Here is a 17,500-nt window from a genome sequence, read left to right on the forward strand (position 1 = left end):
CAAACCTAGTAAGTCCATACCTGTTTTATACTGTCGTCCCCCTCAAACCTAGTAAGTCCATACCTGTTTTATACTGTCGTCCCCCTCAAACCTAGTAAGTCCATACCTGTTTTATACTGTCGTCCCCCTCAAACCTAGTAAGTCCATACCTGTTTTATACTGTCGTCCCCCTCAAACCTAGTAAGTCCATACTTGTTTTATACTATCGTCCCCTCAAACCTAGTAAGTCCATACCTGTTTTATACTGTCGTCCCCCTCAAATCTAGTAAGTCCATACCTGTTTTATACTATCGTCCCGCTCAAACCTAGTAAGTCCACACCTGTTTTATACATTCGTCCCCCTCAAACCTAGTAAGTCCATACCTGTTTTATACTGTCGTCCCCCTCAAACCTAGTAAGTCCATACCTGTTTTATACTATCGTCCCGCTCAAACCTAGTAAGTCCATACCTGTTTTATACTATCGTCCCGCTCAAACCTAGTAAGTCCATACCTGTTTTATACATTCGTCCCCCTCAAACCTAGTAAGTCCACACCTGTTTTATACTATCGTCCCCCTCAAACCTAGTAAGTCCATACCTGTTTTATACTATCGTCCCCCTCAAACCTAGTAAGTCCATAATTGTTTTATAGGTGTGACCTATCTATCGCTTCTAAACGGTATCATATACTACAATTACTACAACTACTACTACTACTACTACTACTACTACTACTACTACTACTACTATTACTACTACTACTACTACTACTACTACTACTACTACTAACTACTATTACTAATACTATTACTTCTACTATTACTACTACTATTACTACTACAATTCCCATACTGTTACTACTACTATATTCTATATATACTATACTAACTACTATTACTACTACTAATACTACTACTAATACTACTACTACTACATACTACTACTACTTACTACTACTACTACTACTACTATACTACTAACTACTACTACTACTACTACTACTACTACTTACTTACTACCACTACTATTACTACTACTATTACTAATACCATTACTAATACTACTACTACTACTACTACTACTACTACTACTACTACTACTACTATTACTACTACTATTATTACTACTATTACTATTACTCCTACTATTACTACTACTATTACTCAAAGTTTCAAAGTTTATTCAATCTTAGGCTTTCGCCAATATAACAACAATTTGATGACAACATACATGAAAGTGGAAAAAAAATGGTAAATGGAACCAAAAAAATAAACTGATACACCACACAAAAAATACAAAAATCGTAATACCACCATTACGTACAATAATAACAATAATAATAATAATAATAATAATAATAATAATAATAATAATAATAATAATAATAATAATATAATAATAATAATAATAAAATAATAATAATAATAATAATAATAATATAATAATAATGAATATATATAATAATAATAATAATAATAATAATAATAATAATAATAATAATGATAATAATAATAATGACAATAATAACAACAATAATAATAACAATAATACTAACAACAACAATAATAACATTTCCATCATCACTACAACCACAATCATCCCTATTACCACCACCAACATTACCACTATCACTACCACCATCACCATCACTATTACCTTTCCAATCAGTTTTTCTCGTTTTTAAAAATTTGATACCCATCACAACAGACCTCCTTACTACTACGAAAATTCCCGTAGAATTACGGCTAAATCCCGAGCTGTATATAATAAAGGTTTTTAATTCAATACCATTTCTTGAAAACGAAGTTCTGGTGCCAGAGCTATCACATAAAGGAGTTAAAAACATTTCCCCCCAAGCATTAAAAGGACAAGCTGGTGATTTTTAAGGGTAGTTAAAATGTCTACGATGTTATTTACCCTGAAAACTACGTATTACAATTTCCTATTTAAAGTAGGCAGGTCTGCTATGATAAGTATCAGTTCCATAGTCAAAATAAGACAAACAAAAATATCGTTGATTTAATCTTAGGCTTTGGCCAATAATCCATACAATTTGATGAAACATACATGAAAGTGAGAAAAAAAGGTAAATGGATCCAAAGCATAAAATGATACCATTAATAATCATAAAACTACAACATTGTAATACCACCAATACTTACAATAATAATAATAATAATAATAATAATAATAATAATAATAATAATAATAATAATAATAATAATAATATAATAATAATGATAATAATGATGATGATGATGATGATGATGATGATGATGATGATGATGATAATAATAATAGAAATAACAGAAACGCCACAGCATTAATATCTAGTATTGTATTTGTAAATGAGGACCACGCTTATATCCCATTCGTTGACAATAAAGAAGATAGGAATTATATCATGGTAATTCTGTTTGGGATAATAAAGTTATTGACATTCAGTATTCAGTAATACTAGGTGCTCCAAAATGCTTTGGTCTGGGTGATCTTTATCCTCGGGGAAATTCCACCCCCTTTCTATCTTATTTAACACATTTCTATCGTTGATTAAAGTTCTAGAAGAATGGGATTTTGCGAACATTGCCTAGAAGTTACAGACATATTAGTTTAACGTATTGTTTTGGAGAATTACACAATTAATTCCCCAGACAAATTAGTGAATCTTTTAGAATACCACAAACATTTAAGTAATTTTCCGTACTGATATAGTCTAGAGCGAAACAACCTTGTGTACTTCAATTATTCCATGTCAAGGGTTGGTTTCTTTGTTTTTAAGAATTTTACGGCGTTTGTGACGCATGTAGATCATTTCATTGAAAGAACAGAAAATGTATGAGGTAGTCTAAAAGTACACTTTTGTCAAAGGCACCTGCGGATAAATAAGGCAAATGTAAATGGTACGGATAGGGCACCAATAGCACCCCTCGGTGTACTTGGTTTGAAATCGCTTAGAAATCAAAGACACAATCAAAGGATCCTAACAAGTGAAATACAATACTTATTTTTACAAATCATAATCAAAACAGCATCAACCAAGAAAAAAAAGTATTACAATTCATTATCGAGAGATAATTTTACAATGGAAGACAGAAAACATTAATCATAAATATATACAGCTAAAACTACTACTATACATCTGACTGTTTCCCCGCGTATCCAAGGACTCCGACCAGTGTCAGGACAAATCAATTAATCTAATTCCGAGACAGAGGTAAAAGGTCATTCGGACAACATTTAAGGGAACAAAAAACACAGCAAGTGATCTCCTGTCCATTATTCTTCTAGCATGATTGGTGATGGCCAATGTATTGATATTTTATTTTGAATCACATCATGAGAGGCTTCCCACAATTTTTTACACACACACACACACACACATATATATATATATATATATATATATATATATATATATATATATATATATATATATATATATTCAATCGCTTATAGTTTTTACCAGTTATTTTCGATTTTATATTGCCATATGATATATGTTCATTACGTTCAAAAGATAATACTCGTACAAGCTATTTGAGATATGTTTTATGTACTATCATTAAATAAGATATTACTACTACTACTATTACTACTACTATTATTTATACTATTACTACTAATAATAATAATGGTATAGATTTATAGTGCGCCAAACATCCCTGCATCAGGAGGGCTCTGGGTGCATAACATAGATTAAGCCCTAACACACTACACGAACAACGCTAATTATACACATAATCAAAAGAAAGCCTGTCGGAATAAGAATGTCTTCAATCGACGCTTGAATTCCTCTAGTGAAGACGAAGAACGTATCTCTAGTGGTAGTAAATTCCGCAACCTTGGACCAGAATGCTGAAAGGCGCGTTCACCAGTCTTCACTCGACAGCGCGGTTTTTTCAATTTGAGGTCGTTCGTTGATCGAAGTGATCGCTGTGGGATATACCGTTCAACGAGGTTTGAGAGATATGCTGGTGACGAGCCCTCCAGGCATTTGAAAACGATAGTTGAAGATTTATATTTAATCCGCTAGTCCACTGGCAGCCAATGCAGCTGCTGTAGTAATTCGGGAGCTGCAGTTTTCCTGTCTTTCCGCAGTACAACGTGGGCTGCCATGTTCTGTATTTTCTGGAGTTTGTTTATTTTGTCTTATTGAGACCACAAACAGTGCATTTTAGTAGTCCATTTTCGGGAATATCAAAGATGTTACCAATTTGTTGCAAGTTTCCCTATTAATAAATGGTCTGATTGTTCTGATATTTCTTATAATGCAGATAGCACTTGTTCTCACATTGTTAATATGTTTGTTCATAGACAGATCACTCTCTAAGGTGATTCCGAGATTTTTTGCCGATGTTGTGAGTTTTGCTACTACTATTACTACTACTACCACCACTACTACTACTACTAATAATAATAATAATAATAATAATAATAATAATAATAATAATAATAATAATAATAATAATAATAATAATAATAATAATAATAATAATAATAATAAAAAGAAGAATAAGAATTGATAGGGGTATCAATGAGCTCCTGATCACAGGCAGTGATGCATAATAATATTGTCAGAATTTTAGTTTAAAAAATCGGCTAACTTACAAAATAGAAGCATGATTCCATATTATTGCCTGCTGGAGGAATAAATGAAACATTGTTAAGCGCATTGAGCATGGTAACTCCGTGGAACAGCTCTGTGTTAAATGCATGATCGTATTCATTATCATTTTAAAATGATGACAACAGTTTTAATTATCTTTTCCAGATAAGAAGGAAACTACGGGCGATCCTGACAACCCTGGAAAACCGAAAGACGAATGTTTTGATATCCAGTACACCGATGACCACAACAACCCTATCACCCCTCAACAGATTGATGTAAGTCTCCTCCTCCTCCTCTTCCTCCTCTTCCTCCTCCTCCTCCTCTTCCTCCTCCTCCTCCTCCTCCTCCTCTTCCTCCTCTTCCTCCTCTTCCTCCTCCTCTCCTCCTCTCCTCCTCCTCCTCCTCCTCTCTCCTCCTTTCCTCCTCCTCCTCCTCATCCTCCTCCTCCTCCTCCTCCTCCTCCTCCTCCTCCTCCTCTTCCTCCTCCTCCTCCTCTTCCTCCTCCTCTTCCTCCTCCTCTTCCTCATCCTCCTCCTCCTCCTCTTCCTCATCCTCCTTCTCCTCCTCCTCCTCCTCCTCCTCCTCCTCCTCCTCCTCCTCCTCCTCCTCCTCCTCTTCCTCCTCCTCCTCCTCCTCCTCCTCTTCCTCCTCCACCACCATCACCACAACCACCACAAACACCACAACCACCACAACCACCACCACAACCACCACCACCACCACCACCACAACCACCACCACCACCAAAAGCACCACCACAGCCACCACAACCACCACAGCTACCACCACCACCACCATCAAACAAGATGTCTCATATCAACAGGAATCACCCATGTTGTCCAAAGTGAGCAAAATTGGGGGTTAAATCTTGCTCAAAGGAAAAAAAAACAAACAAGGTGCCTGAAGCGGGACCTTCTGTGCCACAGGGCAATTCATTGACCACTCGGCCACTTCACCCCCCAATTTTTATTAAAGGAAGAAAAAAAAAGAGTCATTTCTATCTATTTGAACTTTTATTTTGTTTCTGTTTTGTTATATTCTCCAATCTCATCCATCGTGGATAGCTCATACGGTAGAGTCACGCTCTCCCCGGCCAGGTGGAGTTGTCGCACCAGTAAGGTCGCGGGTTGCGGGTGGTTGGATGGGAGCATCACCCTTGAATCATATACTTATGATGTTCGCATGGGTGTACGATCCGATAGTGATGTCGTTTCTTCTTCTCTTTACTAGCCTATCCTGCTTCTTTGGTTTGTGATTGTATTTTTGACAGGGGATATTTTTTTTTCTGTAAATCTTCTGCCTGTTTGTTCTTGGTTATTTATAATTTAGCTTATGATATCTTTAGGTTATGATTTTGATTTACATTTGTACTATTTTTGTTAGATTGCTTGTTTTTTTGTTTCAGCGGTCTCTCATATAACCTCAATTGTGTTGGAAGAGACCTAAAGCAACAAACAAACAAAAAAAAGGTCGCGGGTTCAAACCCCCATCACCACCGCGAAATTTTTATTCTCTATTGTCTTCTGGCACTTTCCTACTCACTTCATCTCTTGTTGTAATCTCATCCAAGGCACTGTCAAAATCTTCTGGAAAATGCCGCCAAACATTGACCTTGGAATGCATCTTGTCCCCTGCATCAGACAAAGTCAATTTTACGACCTGTGACGGAAAGACTCAAACAGGTAACTTAATTCAATATTTACCATCAACATTTACTGTCAACAATCAATTTATAGATATATATTGGGTTTCTGGGGTTGTTTTTTTTTTAACTTTACATATTTTAACTTTTACGTTGATATTTTTTTTTTTTTGGTACATTTCAGGCTGGGCAGGTTCCATGGGCCAGCCAAGCTGTGCCTGCGGTCTAAACGGTGTCTGTGCTGGTGGCCCCAAGGAAAAATGTAACTGTGACGTAGGCGATGACCAGTTGCGTGCGGACACGGGCACGATTTACGACAATAAAAGGGTACCTGTGTGCCAGGTAAGCTCGCTATAGGTAGTAGCAGATGACGTCACTCAGGCTTTGTTATTGTTTTGCATCCGCGTTTGTGAGTGTATCACTAAACTGTATTAACCACTATAAAGTTCATGGTTACCAGAGATTGTGTGTTGGTCCGTTATACTTCCGGATGGCAATGTTGTGAACTCCTTGGCCAAGCGCATTCTATCTATAGGGAATGAGATTAGCGAAGAGTAGCGTCCCTTAATTGGACGTCACCTTACAGAGAGAACGTCAAAATGGTTTTGCGCATGCGTCTCTCTCGTCCTCGCTTTCGGTGAAGTGTGTCATGCCGCACAAACAACATGACGTTCTCTCTCGTGACTTCCAATCAAGGGACGCTACTCTTCCGCTAATCTCATTCCCTATTAGTCGCTATGTGGTCTTGTTGTATGACGCTAGCTTTCGGATTGGAAGGTCCTGGGTTCGATCGAGCCTCGCTCGGAGCATAGTTCAGTCCTTGGAAAAGACTCTTTACTCACATTCTCTCACCGTACTCCTGTGTAGAATGAGTACCTGGCTGTAAACAGCGTTGAAAAAAATGGTCATCATCGTCGTCGTCGTCGTCTTCACCATCATAATCATCATCACCATCATCAGCTCCTCTTCTGTGGATGGAACTCTTTCAGTTTTAGAACAAAATCTGCTTCTCGTGTTCTAACATTTGAGAGCCACATTAAGACGGAATTATTATATTATTATTATTATTATATTATATTATTATTATTATATTATTATTATTATTATTATTATTATTATTATTATTATTAATATATTATTATTATTATTATTATTATTATTATTATTATTATTATTATTATTATTATTATTATTATTATTATTATTATATTATATTATTATTATTATTAATATTATTATTATTATTATTATTATTATTATTATTATTATTATTATTATTATTATTATTATTATTTTATTTTATTATTGTTATTACTATTATTATTATTACTTTATTATTATTATTTATTATATTATTAATTATTATTATTATTATTATTATTATATTATTATTATTATTATTATTAATATTATTATTATTATATTAATATTATTATTATTATTATTATTATTATTATTATTATTATTATTATTATTATTATTATTATTGTTATTGTTATTATTGTATACTTTTATTATTATTACTTGTATTATTATTATTATTATTATTATTATTATTATTATTAATATATTATTATTGTTATTATATTATATTATTATATTATTATTAGTATATAGTAGTATAGTATGTAGTATATTATATTAGTTATTATTACTTGTATTATTATATATCATATATTATTATTATTATTATTATTATTATTATTATTATTATTGTTGTTGTTGTTGTTGATTTTGATGTTGTTGTTGTTATTGTTATTGTTATTATTATTATTATTATTATCATCATCATCATCATCATCATCATCATCATCATCATCATCATCATCATCATCATCATCATCATCATCATCATCATCATTATTATTATTATTATTATTATTATTATTATTATTATTATTATTATTATTATTATTATCTTTATTATTATTATTAATATTATTATTTTTATTTTTATTATTATTATTGTTGTTGTTGTTGTTGATTTTGATGTTATTATTATTATATTATTATTATTATTATTATTATTATTATTATTATTATTATTATTATTATTATTATATTGTTATTATTATTATAATTATTGTTATTATTATTATTGTTGTTATTATTAGTGTTATTATTGTTGTTGTTGTTGTTGTTGTTACTATTACTATTATTATTTCTATTATTATTATTATTATTATTATTATTATTATTATTATTATTACTATTATGATTATTATTATTATACATCCTATTTCCCCCAGGTATGCCTGTCTGCTGGCGGTGCCCCAGGCAACCAAACAACTCCCACACCAATACCAAAGCAGGTTTTCTCACTTGGTCAGCTGGTCTGTGACGGCTCTCCAAGTAAGTACGATGGATGAAGATGACGTCACTCGGCTCTTTGTTATTGTGCCGCTATGTGGTGTAGTGGTATGACACTCGTTTTCGGATCGGAAGGTCCTGGGTTCGAGCCTCGCTCGGCGCATAGCTGAGTCATTGTAAATGACTCTTTACTCACATTCTCTCACCGTACTCAGGTGTAAAATGAATACCTGGTCGTTAACAGTGTTGTCTCTGTCTGAATAAAGTATAATATCGTCTAACAGGCGACATGTCACGTCCTACATAATAATAAATAATAAATGGCATTTATATAGCGCTTTACCCCGTTGTCACAGGCTCTAAGCGCTTTACAGTGATATAAAACAAAACATATTACAGTGAGACAAGTGTGAAGGAAACGTGATACGAATTCAATTTAACAACAAAAAAATATGAAAATAATATTGCAACATTATGACGTAAAAAGATAAAACTTTAAGCGAGATTTGAACGTTGTCAACGAATCCGAGCATCTCACGTGTGATGGGAGAGAGTTCCAAAAATGGGGGGCCGAAAATTGAAAAGACTGTTCACCTATTTTACGCAATGTCTTAGGTTTGACAAGGATTGATTGGTCATTGCTTGACCTCAAGTTTCTATTGGGGACATATATGTTTAGAAGGTCTTTAATATAGGAGGGACTGTTCGTGCTCAGGGATTTGTAGACAACAGTACAAATCTTATAGGCAACTCTTTTTTCCACAGGAAGCCAATGTAACTCACGGAGAAGAAGAGTTGCTGACGGGTATTTTTTTTTGTTATTGCGTACAATGAGCCTGGCTGCGTTATTTTGAGCAACCTGAAGTTTGCTAATTTTGTCTTTAGCTAAATTCGCCCAAAGGGAGTTACAATAGTCCAATTTAGATAAAACCAGGGAATTAATTAAAAGTTCTGTTATATGCTTCGGTATTAAATTACGAATTTTGCTTATTTTTTCATTTCTATGTACATAGATTGTATGGTGTTATTCACATGGCTTGTCATGGAAAGATCTTTATCAATGATGACGCCAAGGTTTTTTGCTTTATTTGAAAATTCTATTGTGCTATTTCCGAGAGTAATAGGTGATTTATTTGCCTGTTTAAGGATACTCGGCCTTCCACACATTAAAATCTCAGTTTTACTATCATTTAATTTTAACTTATTGTGGTACATCAAAGATTTAATCTCATTAAAACAGCTCGTAATTCGTTGTATTAAGAACTGTAAATTACTAAGAGGTGCTGAATCATATATTTGCGTATCATCTGCATAAAAATGATAACTCAGATTGAATCTGGATATCACACTAGAAAGCGGCTGCATATATACAGTAAAAAGGACAGGGCCAAGAACAGAGCCTTGTGGCACTCCAAAATTTAGTAAAACTTGTTCTGACTGAACACCATTCACCACGACAGTCTGCCATCGATCCTGTAAATATGATGTAAACCATTTGAGGGCAATTCCTTTTATGCCGAACGTATTTTCTAGTCTTCTTAACAAAATGTCATGGTCAATGGTGTCAAAGGCAGCTGAAAGATCTAAAAGGCATAATACATTGATATTGTTAGCATCAGCATTACATAACAAGTCATTGAAGATTTTAAGAAGCGCCGTTTCAGTATTGTGTTGATGTTTGTAGGCTGACTGAAAGGGTTGTTCCAAACTGTTGTTCTTAAGATGAGATGTTAATTGTGTAAGAACTACCTTCTCCAAAAGTTTTGACAAAAAATGTAAATTTGATACAGGACGATAATTGTTTAATATATTGTGGTCCAGTGATGGTTTCTGCAGAAGTGGTTTGACGAGGGCACTTTTAAAGCACGATGGAACTTCGCCAGTCAGTATGGATGTATTTATGATTGATGTAATGGATGGTAATAATGTATCGATGGAGCTGGCCAAAAGCTGTGCTGGTAGGGGATCAAGGTCGCAGGATTTAATGGGGGCTTTTTTTATCAACTCGTTTATGAAACTAGGTGAAACTGGTTGGAACTTGTCTAAAGGGGTACCACAGAATGTATTTGTATCTATAAATGGTTCATGCCGATCTAGTTCTGAACGAATGTTATGGATTTTGTCTTTTAAAAAGTTGACAAATGTGTTTGGCAAGTCTCTTTGATTGGTTGTAGATGGTAATGAAGTGCATCTTTCACGTCCAAGTAGATCATTGCAGATGTTAAATAATTGTTTACAAGATTTAGAAGTTTCGAATTTTGAAAGAAAATATGTGGTCTTTGCCTTTTTTATTGTTGTCTTTCAGGCACGAAATGCGTTCTTGAATATTTCACGATGAATCGTAAGGCCTGATGTTTTCAGCAGTCTTTCTGCTCTCCGACACTTCGTTTTAGCTTCTTTAACGTCCGACGTATACCACGGAGCATACTTGCGGTTGGTGACGGTCCTTGTTTGGAATGGCGCATGTTTGTCAAGCGTTTCGATGAGACAACTATTCCACTGGTCTGGAGAAATCATTGAATTTTTAGTAAGTTTTGTTTCTAAATCGCCTCTGAAATTGTCCAAATTAATGCCTTTAATGTTTCTGGTTGATGTGGTGGTGGTTTCTTGGCATGGTTTTGAAACGTCAAGATTGAAAGAAATGAGGGAGTGGTCCGAAAAGGGAGATAATCGACGGTGGCGTTGGTTTTTTGGAACTCTGAATTTTCTACAATTACCCAATCTAAAATATGACCAGCAGAGTGGGTTGGCGTTGTTACGATCTGGCACATGTTGTTCTCCGATAGTGACTAGTGCAATTTAGCGGTGTCTGTGACGTTGTCGAAGTGAAAATTAAAGTCGCCGAGTATAATTGAATGGCCAGGACGCGTGTGTTGCAAAGTTAGCATCTCGTTGATTTCCTTCCTAACATCAGGTAATTTTATTTTGTTTTTCTTGTTTGTTGGCGGTCGGTAGATGCAGTTGAAGTTGTATCTTGTATTCTGGAGGGATAATCTAAGATCAATGGCCTCCATTGTTTTGCAGCGCATTTCGAGGATTTCCACATGTTTTGATAATTTTGTTTTATAAAATACGCCAATGCCACCCCCTCGCTGATCTTTCCTTGGATACGATCTAAATTGGTACCCAGGGGGTGTCATAGCTTTTTCAACTGGGTCGTCTCCAGACTGTGAGAACCATGTCTCTACTAAAAATAGTATGTCGAAGTTCTTCTCCGTTAATAAATCGTTTAATTCTTCGGTTTTGTTACGGCAGGACTGTGCATTGAGAAGACCAATAACAATGTTATTGTTGTCGTTTGTGAAACTGTTTGTGGTCGGTACAGTTACAAGTGTTGGTGGTGGACTGGGGTTTGTGTGGGGGCGGGGCGGACGACGAGTTGTTACCATTGAGATGTTATGTTGTTTCCGTTTTCCTCCCCGAGGCCTGTTCTTATTAATATTATTGTAAAAAATCGGATCACTTGAGTTAAAAATCACAGCTGGAATGTGACGTTGTTTACGTTTACCGCCTCGAGGCCTGTTGTAAAAATCAGATGTTGAATAAAAGTGTTCACAATTATTAAATAATGATGGTGGTAAATCATGGCTAAAAATAATGTGAACAATGTTCGTAAGAAAGCGGCGGCCATTAAGTGACTGTGTAAAAATCTTTTAAAACTTAGTTTCCATGATAAAATACAGAATTATACAGTAGTCCTTTCTTAAGAATTGATAAAAACTATACAATAAGAAACAGTATGTTTTAACGAGTACAACGAAGTAAAAAAATGTCCAGGTATCAATATGTAGAAATCACAAAACAATTAAAATACACCAGAGCACACAACGACACGTCTTGCCTGTTAGGCGTGTTGACAAAAAAAACATGTTAAGTGTTGCTGTTGGCTAGGGACCCTTTGTAAAGCGCTTTGGGCACGTTTAGTGGATATTGCACTTTATAAAAGCTCCTTTAAAAAATGAAAATTAAGTACGAACATTTATTGTAGGATGGATGGAGATGACGTCACTCGGCTCTTTGTTATTGGCTTTAAGACCAGATTAATTTGCCAGTCAATTCGAATATAATGAATGACGATGACGTCATTCAACTCATTGTTATTGGTTTTAGCCAGCCATTTTAGGAGATTATTCGTTGTCACAGTTGTCTTTCTATTTTATTGAAGATTGCCTTACTCTTCTCGTTGACATTGGTTTTCGATCGCCTTTGGGCACAATACTCTTCAACAGTCGTAACGTCACTTCCTTCCTAATGACGCATGGTAACCTAGTAACACTGGCTCTAAACTATCGGAACAATGGCGGACGCCGGATGAAATATTTCTCCGGCTAGCATAAAGCGTTTCCAGATGGAAAAAAAAACACATAAATTTGATCATGTTTTGACTTTTACACATTCTGATCACAAGGCATATGAAAAGTTCTAGCCAGCATGAAAAATAAAAAGTAATGATTTTCTTTGTTTAGAACCAAGATGGCCGACTATTGATTCGTATTGGCGAGTAGCAATATGTGACCCCTCGCCTCAAAACGGTATTATGTCGGGATGATTAAGATGCTGAAAATTGAATTTATAGCAAGAAATATCAGAGTTGTGTTGAGTTTGTATGCTTTATTGTGGATCATGAATGTTATATTTTATAGTGGAAAATGAATGTTATATTTTATTGTGGAGAATAAATGTTATATTTTATAGTGGAGAATGAATGATGTTATATAATTTATATTGAAGAGAATGAATGTTATATTTTATTGTGGAGAATGAATGTTATATTTTATTGTAGAATGTTATATTTCATAGTGCTAATTATCGATCATTGCAATTTTTCACCAGTTTAACTAGAATTTGACTTAATAACATCTTAATCATCCCGACTTAATACCTTTTTGAGGAGAGGGTCACATATATTCAATTTTCAGCATTTAAATATTTACATACTTACTTACTTACATACTTACTTTATTACATACTTACTCACTTACTTACTGAGCCACGCTGCGCCCCTACTTACTTACAGGCCATGAGCGCATAAACATAATGTCATATGTGACCCCTCGTCTCCAAAAGGTATTAAGTCGCGATGGTTAAGATGCTGAAAAATTGAATTTGTAGCCAGAAATATCAGACTTAAGTTGAGTATAAATGCTTTATAGAGGAAAAGGAATATCATATTTTACTGTCCTAAATACCAACGTTTCATATTGTTGACCAGTTTAACTATAATTTGACTTTTTAGCACCTGGTCTATCCCGGCTTAATACCATTTTGAGACGAGCGGTCACATATTTCTGTCTGTCGTCTGCATGGACACAGATATTATTCTAATTGAGGCTTTACTCCTCTGTGGGGTTTCTGACCCCCCATAGTGGGCCGGGGGGGGGGGGGGTACATACTGTGTCTTCCATTCCACCTATATCTGTTTACCAATTGCTTTCTGTCCTTGACTTGGAATAAATAAGATTACTTGAGTTTTGTCCTGGCCGTGGTCGGATACCCTAGCTGGGATGGAAACAGTCAAATGTATAGTTATTGTTTTGGGAGATAATATATTTTTCGTGTGAATCATCTCTGTGTTATACACTGTATTATTTTTCTCTTTACATATGTATGATTTGATCCCATAGAGGACAGGGAAGCACTTCCTTTGTCTTCGATCCCCCTATATCTGTTTTCCAACTTGGTTTCTGTCTTTGTCTTGGAATGGGATTACTTGGTTTTGTCCTGGTCCTGGCCGGATGCCCTGGCTGAGAGGGAAACAGTCAAATGTGTAGTTTGTTTTGGTAGATAATATTTTTTTCCTTGTAAATCATCTCTCTGTTATGCACTGTACTGTGATTTATAAGCATTTGAGTGTATTCCTCTTAGTTGGGACCCGTGATTGTGTTTGGGTGAAACTTTTAGGTAATCTCTTACTAAGTACTTTGATGGTGTGCTCTTAGAATCTACACCTGTTTCTTATTTGAACTAATTCTCCTTTGTCTTCCCTTTTCTTGGGTGCTTTAATTGTACTACTTTAATTGTACAACTACCACCCAGTGTACCTCGGAGTGACGCTCGATCGGACTCTGTCCTTCAGAGAACACGTGAGGAAGACCAAGGCAAAAGTGTCCACGCGTAATGCCCTCCTTGGAAAGCTGGCAAACATGAACTGGGGAACTGACCCTAAAACTCTAAGGACCACAGCATTAGCCCTCAGCTACTCAACTGCGGAGTACTGCTCAGCTGTATGGGCCCGATCATGCCATGCCTCCCAAGCTAGACCCCGAGCTCAACAACGCCTGCCGGATCGTAACGGGCCAGCTGAGAGCAACACCATTACCACTGGTCTATCGTGCAGCAGGAATAGCCCCACCACACATCCGGAGGGAAACTCATGCCCAAATACAAAAATACAAACAGGAAATGGACCAGAGACACCCCCTTCATGACCACAATTGCCACAAAAGCAGGCTCAAATCAAGGAAAAGCTTCCTCACAGTAGAGAGCCTTCACCCAGACCAATCAGCATTCTTCCGCCTGGACAAATGGGTAGAATGGGACAAGACAGCAAACGATGCCCTCCAGCCCCAAACAGAAAAGCTCCCAGCAGGCACAGACCTCAAGAGAAAAGACTGGGTGGCGTTGAACAGAGCTAGAGCAAAGGTGGGAAACACCGCCACCAACCTCTTTAAATGGAAAATCTCACCGGGCACTGAATGCCCATGCGGTCACCCCAGACAGACCATGGACCACATCCTGTCCGAATGCTCGCTGGGACCTCACTGCACCAATGCTGACCTGAGGGAATGCAACCAGACTGCCCGGGACTGGCTGACTCACTGGCGCGACAAGATATGATGATGATTGTACTAGAACTTTCTACTATCCCATTTTCTTCCTTTTTACTTGGGCCGATATGACCTTAATGTGATGCAAGCGCGTAACACCCTTTAAAACAACAAAACAACATATTATATGATTTGTGTGATGAATGTATTCCTCTTGGCGGGGGCCTCTGCTTGTGCCTGTTTCCGGTTTGAACAAATTACCCTTTGTCTTACCTTTCTGGGGGGCTTTAATTATAATTATATCGTCTATTAACTATCCCATTTTCTTCCTTTTTACTGGCGCTGATATGATCTTAATGTGTTGCAAGGCCTAAAAACCCTTTAAAAAACAACAAAATTGAGGCTGAAATTTGTAACTCTTTCCTTAGCAATCCTTATCAGTATTTTCACAAAATGACAGGCTTACCCAGCAGAAAAATTATTGTCTTTAAACTCAAACAAGCTCTCTACAAAACAACTTTATGTTCTTATCAAATAAACAAAGATCAATCTTCAAAGTTTGTGATGTACAAAATAAATCTGAATAAGAAAAATGTATATTGTGTCGTAACAAATGTGACGATTTTGGTGTAGGTGGTAAGGAGGGAGTTAAGCCTTTTGTCCATGGATCTTCTCCAGACTTTTGTTTTGATTGAGCTTTTATATAGCGCAATATCCACTAAATGTGCTCAAAGCGCTTTACAAGGGGTCCCTGGCCAACAGCAACATTTAACATGTAGGACGGGACATGATACCTATTAGGCGATGTTACAATTTTTTTTCAAAGAGAGACAACGCTGTTAACGACTAGGTACTCATTTTACACCTGAGTACGGTGAGAGAATGTGAGTTAAGAGCCTTCTCCAAGGACTCAACTATGCGCCGAGCGAGGCTCGAACCCAGGACCTTCCGATCCGAAAGCGAGTGTCATACCACTAGACCACATAGCCACATTTCTTGGGGTCTGCACCTTCGTCTTTCGCCATCCGCCGCCCAGCGGAGTGCAGCTCTTGGCAAAGCAGTTGCATCCACCCGTTCTGTAATACATAACAATGTGAAATTGAAATTGAATGTAAGCTTCAATTTAATATTCGGGGGGTGCAGACTTCACTTCACAACCTTGCACCATTCGTCAGGGTCTCTGGCCTTTTCCAGAAGGAATATTTTCTATCCCTCTATATGTTTTCCAGCATGTTTGCTGTCTTTGTCCTGGAATGAGATCCTGGCGGATGCCCTGGCTGACAGGGAAACAGTCAAATGTATAATTAGTTTCTTTGTAAATCATCTCTCTGTTATGTACTGTATTATATTATGTTTTCTTTATATTTTATATGATTTGTAAAACATTTGAATGTAATCCTCTTATTGGGGACCTGTGCTGGTGTCGAGATGAGACTTTCAGTGATCTCAAATTATGTACTTTGATAGTGTGCTCTTGGAATCTACACCTGTTTTTTATTTGAACCAATTCCCCATTGTCTTACCTTTTATTGGGTGCTTTAATTGTAATTCTAAAACTTTTTACTATCCCATCGTCCTTTTTACTGGTGCTGATATGACCTTAACGTGTTGCAAGTGCCGTAAACCCTTAACAACAACAAACAAAACAGAAGGCTATTATTGAGATCCGGGCATGTCCAGTCTTAGATGTTGTCTTGTTTTTTTTTCTGTCTTCCTCTTCTCCTCTGTCCCTCTTTACAGTGCCCTGCTTCTATATTTAGGGGCAGCGTGGCTCAGCGGTATGGTCTTTGCTTCGTACCCGAAAGGTGCCGAGTTTGATCACCCGCCGCTTCGCTGTGTGGCCTTGAGCAAGTGACCTCGCCCTAGCTAAAATTGCGGTGCTGCGTTGCGGCTGACGCCTGGGTTATTACAGTCTTCCCTTGGAATAGACAATAGAGACAAATTTCCCCTATTTAAAAAAAGTAATAGTTGTAGCTATTCTACACTATATTTGTCTTTTCTCTTAAAATTTCATTAGATGGTCCCAGAGTGACAATAGAATTCAATAGTCTGATGTCACGTCCGCCCAGCAACCAGCAGTTTGGTTCTAAACAAAGAAAATCGGTACTTTTTATTCTTAATGCTGGCTAGAACTTATTCACATGTCCTGTGATCAGAATGTATAAAAGTCCAAACATGATCGGATTTATAAT

The 17,500-nt window shown here is 36.2% G+C and overlaps 1 protein-coding gene across 1 annotated transcript in view; it reads left to right on the forward strand.

Annotated features, from left to right (window-relative positions):
• LOC144958166 (uncharacterized) overlaps nt 1-17,500 on the forward strand; it is a gene marked incomplete in the record, with an annotated part of 170,196 nt that overhangs the window by 87,257 nt on the left and 65,439 nt on the right. The window contains 5 exon segments of the mRNA XM_078889934.1: nt 1-8; nt 4,752-4,864; nt 6,160-6,271; nt 6,416-6,573; nt 8,481-8,583. The exon segment at nt 1-8 is cut by the window's left edge and continues 163 nt beyond it. Coding sequence (XP_078746060.1) covers nt 1-8; nt 4,752-4,864; nt 6,160-6,271; nt 6,416-6,573; nt 8,481-8,583 — 494 coding nt within the window.

The sequence above is a fragment of the Berghia stephanieae genome, chromosome 12 (assembly GCF_034508935.2).
Source record: "Berghia stephanieae isolate SIO BIC M18660-M18661 chromosome 12, UCSD_Bste_1.3, whole genome shotgun sequence".
Classification (NCBI taxonomy): Eukaryota; Metazoa; Mollusca; class Gastropoda; order Nudibranchia; family Aeolidiidae; genus Berghia; species Berghia stephanieae.